This window comes from Ascidiella aspersa, chromosome 3 (assembly GCF_963924565.1).
Source record: "Ascidiella aspersa chromosome 3, kaAscAspe10.2, whole genome shotgun sequence".
Taxonomy (NCBI): Eukaryota; Metazoa; Chordata; class Ascidiacea; order Phlebobranchia; family Ascidiidae; genus Ascidiella; species Ascidiella aspersa.
The window spans coordinates 24410205-24415812 of NC_139449.1; the positions used below are offsets into that span (position 1 = coordinate 24410205).

General features: G+C 34.2%; 1 protein-coding gene across 1 annotated transcript; it reads right to left on the bottom strand.

The window, feature by feature from the left end:
- Window positions 1–1653: 1653 nt before the first annotated feature.
- LOC146161056 (B9 domain-containing protein 1-like) lies at window positions 1654–5028 on the bottom strand. Its single transcript, XM_083384288.1, has 5 exons — window positions 4878–5028; window positions 3777–3957; window positions 3124–3283; window positions 2642–2741; window positions 1654–2573 (listed from the first exon to the last, which is right to left on the bottom strand). Exons 1-5 carry the CDS (start codon window positions 4944–4946, stop codon window positions 2472–2474), a joined length of 612 nt encoding a protein of 203 aa, XP_083240414.1. The 5' UTR covers window positions 4947–5028; the 3' UTR covers window positions 1654–2471.
- Between the last annotated feature and the right edge of the window lie 580 nt (window positions 5029–5608).

The following is a 5608-nucleotide window of genomic DNA, read 5'->3' on the forward strand; positions in this document are numbered from 1 at the left end:
CGAATTCTACATCACAAAAGAGGCACGATACCTGCGACATAATCGGAATACTGTGAAATAAAAACTAGACGAACTAGTTTAGGTTAACTAACAATTTCCAATGGTCAGGTAAATTTGCTTTGTGGTAAAAAGAAATCAACGGGAAACATTAGGGCAATATTTTGAAGAGTCGAAATGATTAACAAGTTATTCTTCAAAATACATTTTTACAGGGTAAAAATACACGTTATTTTATTTAATCGCAATTAAACTAACATCATGCTAGTAATTTCTTAATGTCGACATATTATTTGCAAATTCCACAAAATTTAAAACATATTTTGAGAGCACAAACCATACTTTGGCATAGCTATCGAATAGTGTCAAGCCTCTACAATCTCGAAACTGCATTATCGTGAAGCCATTCGAAATTGACGAGAAAATGCATACTAAGGAATTTGCTAACGAGCAAACTATTTTCCTTTAACTTTTTGCAGTGCGTTGACTTACATAGCATTTGTTTTTCTTTTCTTTGTCTAAAAAATGTACAAAAGGGTCCATATCTCACCTGAAACAACATTGTCATCAAATGTTTTGGGACAACATTGTCATTTAATGATTGGAAATGTAACAACATCTGGGAGGCGGTAAGAAAGACCAAAGATCAATGTTTAGCGTAACATTTCTTTATTCTTAAATATAAAGTAAACCAGTAAACCATAGGTCGCAACCGTTTGCCAGTCGCCGGCCATATAGCCTGCTCAGATTGGCAAGGGCTCGCCGGCCGTAATAAATATCCACTAACAACTTTTTATGCGAGAAAATGTTTATGTCTTTCATTAAAGTGACCTAATCAGGGAATAACTTTAGCATTCAAAACTAAATATATAAAAGCAGCAATTCAAAAAAATTTGTGAATTTGATTTTATTGGCAAAATGTAATTCATGAAAGCTAGAAATACGCCAGCACATTTACATATTTGCAAGGTTCTTAATAACGCAATTTTGCAACAATGCCTTATTATTTCTTTAGAGACGCATGGGGCACATAAAAATCACGAAAGCATCCGTTAAAAAACTGTTTATAGGTAAACCTTCTGTGCTACGAATAATTGCCAAGTTTCATTTATAATTTAGGCCTACACTTGAAAAGCCTTCATGCAAAATGGCGCCTTTGGGGTAAAAACATAAACCCATACCGTAAATATACTTAAAATGTAATTATTATTCGAGCAAGCGCGGGACGTAGGTTGCCGACTCCTGATCTAAACTTTGCTAAATCAACGAACTTGATTTAGTAAAGACGCTTTTTCGTGCAGCATGAAAATATAAATAAAATCACATTGTCCCGGCTGAACTCCATTTGGTATAGTTTTGCCTCCTAGTGTAAAACGTGAAAAAATCCACATTGGTAAGGATAAATAATTTATGTGTTCAACTTAACCTAATTGTAGGTGTAATTAAACTAAAGATTTAGGAACTGTGTTGTATTTGTTGTTTTTAGCCATTTGGCCGAAAATGAATTTTATAAAAGGGTCATTGGTCGCTAGAAATAACGAAACGTATATGGCCCCGAAAATCTGGGGTAGAAGCAATGCATTGCTGTAAAACTGGTTTACAATGACATTAGTTTATTGTAGCACTAATAACTTTAGAACAATTTTGCCAAAAGCACATGCGTTAAACACATTTTAAATATTAGAAGCGTATAAACGCAGTATACCTTAGGCATTTTTAAATAAGCAATAAAATTTCAGGTTTGACACAAACTGTTATGAAAGAAATTCAAAGACATTTGGAAAATTTAAAGGCTTTTAAAGACCTAAAATTGGATCACTTGATATATCTTAAACTTACCTGCCCTTAACTACTTGAAATTTAGAGGTCACTCAGTTGGTATTGCTTATTGAGTATATATTTACAAATCTCAGTACACACCATAACATAACACGGTGAATTAAGACGGTCGGTCTATAGGACGCATCAAGTCGAACCCTCCGCGAAACGCTGATAACGATCGATTCCGCTCTTGGTCACACCTCAGTGGACACCGGCCACGTGCATTGTGACTTTAAATTAGGCAATGTGAGTAATAATGTTTAATAAAGGCTACAGCAGCGCAGTAACGAATCGTTAATAAATTTGTTTTGCTACAACAGTTTCTAAACCCCTTAAAATTTATTAAAAAAAAAAAACTGAGATTCGCAAAGAAATTCAAAGACATGAAAGATAAAACATTATTAAAATACTTTGTGGCGACATATAGTTACTTTCAAGTCATCAATACATTTCACTACCTTCTGTCAAGAGAAGAAGCCAAAACACATATTGCTAGTTTAGAAAATATAGAATAGAAATATATATCTGTAAAAACAAAACAGAAACAGGGTCATCTACTGTATAATGCAGTTCTCAAGATAACTGCAGTAGACCACTATGATCTCCCTTGGTTAGCAGCACTTAAGGAAGGTAAAAACAAGTATCAAAAAACTTCAGCTCAAGGCCTGAGAACCAACTGGAACAGACGTGACATCTGATGGGGTGACATCATAGCCAAGTTTCTTCATATCTCTTGTCACAATATTAATGCTAACCTAAAAAGACAAAATTGGTTTTAAAAAATAATAGTAAATTTGACATAACAATTAAGTCGGTAAATAACCTTGACATGTCCTTGTGATCTTACTCTTGTTACTTCTCTTCCTTCACCTTGAGACACGACCTTGGGATCAACAAACTCAGGCCTTCGTCCGATAAACCAACTTAAAACAACAATGACACACTGACACAGTGTGGACTAATTTTCTAAATATAGATGGGTGTACAAAAGTATCATACTATAAACCAGGGGTGGGCAAGTTGATTGTATGGACTTTCCGCATCTTATAATAACCACAGTGACAGTTAATCAGGGATAAAACTAGGGTATTTTGCAATTTACAATCGATGGAGGAACAAAATTTTGGCAAAGTGCCAAAAAATATTTGCTTTTTAGTAGTTGAAATAGCCAAAAATAAATGAGAAATGGCCTCGTGCCCAGTTTGTTGAATGGGTCGCGGGCCGGATGATTTGTCTTGGCGGGCCGTAAGTTGCCCACCCCTGCTATAAATTAAAAATATATTGTATATTTTTTTCTCAACACACCTTGTTATTTTTTGAAAGCGAGAAGTCGATACAGGAACATACATGGGAATGTCAAGTTCATGTTTCCCAGGAGTTATGGGCAAGTGAATTGCACCATAGCCCCGGACAATTTCACGGCCAAATGCATCTGGTCCATAGCAGCTTACCACAAGCTGTGGCCCTTAAACATATTAATAAAACATAGTGACAAACAATAATATCATATAGTTATAACTAATATTTTTATAGACATAGCCAGTGTTTTTTTTAAGGTGTTTTGGGGGACCGAAACGGCCCCCCAAATTTCCCCAGCAGTTTCCCGAAATTTGGACTTGCAACTACAGTAGAAAAGTAATGGTTCTCGCTATGTCTTGTTGGTAATACGAATATAGCCGTCTCTTAAAACTACTTAGCGGCCACCCAAACCAAACCTTAAAAAAAAACCTGGACATAGCCTCAATGTGATACATTACTCAACAATTCAACATTATTTGTCAAAATACCAAACTTAGTATTGTGTTGCCAGACCCAACTATAACTGATATTTAATAACTGTGTTTAGATTCAGAAATTAAACAGTAATTTAATATTTTTTTCATAAATGTTGACGATTTGACAAACAAAACTTATTTATATCGGCCGGTTGGGAAAATAGCAAGGGTTTAAATTCTTACATCCGTAGGGATTGGTGCTTTTGTATGTGATGCTTAATGGAAAGTTCCAAACAAAAATTTGCCTCTCGTCACTGCTTTTGCGTGTAAACTGGGAAATTCCTTCCTCTAGTCCACTTGTTACCACCCAATCCTGGCCATGCACAAACATGAAGCGACAGTACAACTCATCGCAGTCTGGAAACTTTATAGAAGAAAACAAATCAACAAGGAAATTGTCAGTTAAAGGTCTAAATTGTATGCTAGAAAACTATTTATTTACAATTTCATGATTTAGGTAAGTTTATTTTTATAATACACTTTCACTATTAGTTGTTAAACCTGTAGCATAGCATAACTGTTGTAGTGAAAACATCTTTAATAAAAACATGAAACCAATTCTATACATTTAAAATTTTCTCCAATAAAATGTTTGGTATAAACCTATTTGTTCTTCCTTCAAGTTGTAATTGCATACACAGACATACAATTATGGCAGCAGTAATGTGTTACATATCAACATAACTTTAAGGTGTTTAGGACGGACAAAGCTATTGACATAAAAAAAGTCCCGAGTATTTTCTGCAAACTTTCGAGTATGCAAAGATCTCATATTTACGCGCTGGTCTATAGAGTGCTACCACTTTTGTTACAATAACGAAACGAGTTGCCAAAATTAAAATTGCAAGAAAAATTGCCCACCCCGGACGAAAATGTGGTATGATTCTAGACCAGCGCTGTGAAGTTTAACAACCTAATCACATGTATACAAGCCATACTACCAGGTCTATTTTTAGAATGCAATAGTTTCTGGCGCTCTTTCACTATTGTACGTGAAAATTAATAAAAAAAATTTTTCTTTCAAATACCGCACCACAACACATATTGTTTGGGTTAGGGTGCGGGTTAGCGTTTGGTTGAGGGTGGGTCAAGTTATTATTAATAATAAACATAATATCACTTGACCCACCCTCACCCAAACGCTAACCCACACCCTAACCCAAACAAAATGTGTTGTGGTATGCGGTATTATTATTATTTTTTTTGCATAACTTTTTACGTACAATAGTGAAAGAGCGCCTAGTTTCTGATTTCGTAAAAAGAAAAAGTAACCATAAAACTTACCTCAGCGGTTTGAATTTGACCATTGACCATTACCAGAAATACAGATGGATTTGGATTTATTCCAGTCATATTACTGGAATGTTGCTATACTATAAAGCCAATAAAATGAATATTAATATTAGCCTCCAAATAAACTATAAAAGTTCGTTGTTTCAAAACATTTCGCGTAACAACAATTGTGCCTTTATCCTCAGCGCTAGAGTTAATAAAATTATTTTTTTATTTTGCGGGGCTAACTGCATTTCTGCATTGTTAAAATTTGACGTAAAATATATGTCTGTTAAAATAATTTAGTACTCTTGTATATTAAAAAAAACTCAAAACGCAATAAAAAAGTTTATAATGTTACAAACGTATCGTCACAGCATCAAAAACATTAGGGTAGTTTGTTTTTAGCGAAGTGTGGTTTCCAACCATTAATCTCTATGAAACCTTAATAGAAATCGGTGTCTCGCCAACACTAACAATGTATGTTCAGATGACATTGGTTTCTTTTTAGGCGAACGACCTAATTTTTTTATTGATTTTTAAATAGTTTTATGTCACACCCATTAAATTATAAACATTGACCTGTTCAGTACCCATAAGTAGCCTAACACTTTTCAGCCTAAAAAGTGTGAGGTGTTTTAGGAACTTAATAAAAACCAAACATAATGTATCGTGTTTTTTTTTAAATGAGTAGCTTTGCTTTAAACTAAAGTAAATTATTTTAGGAACTACATTCATTTTTT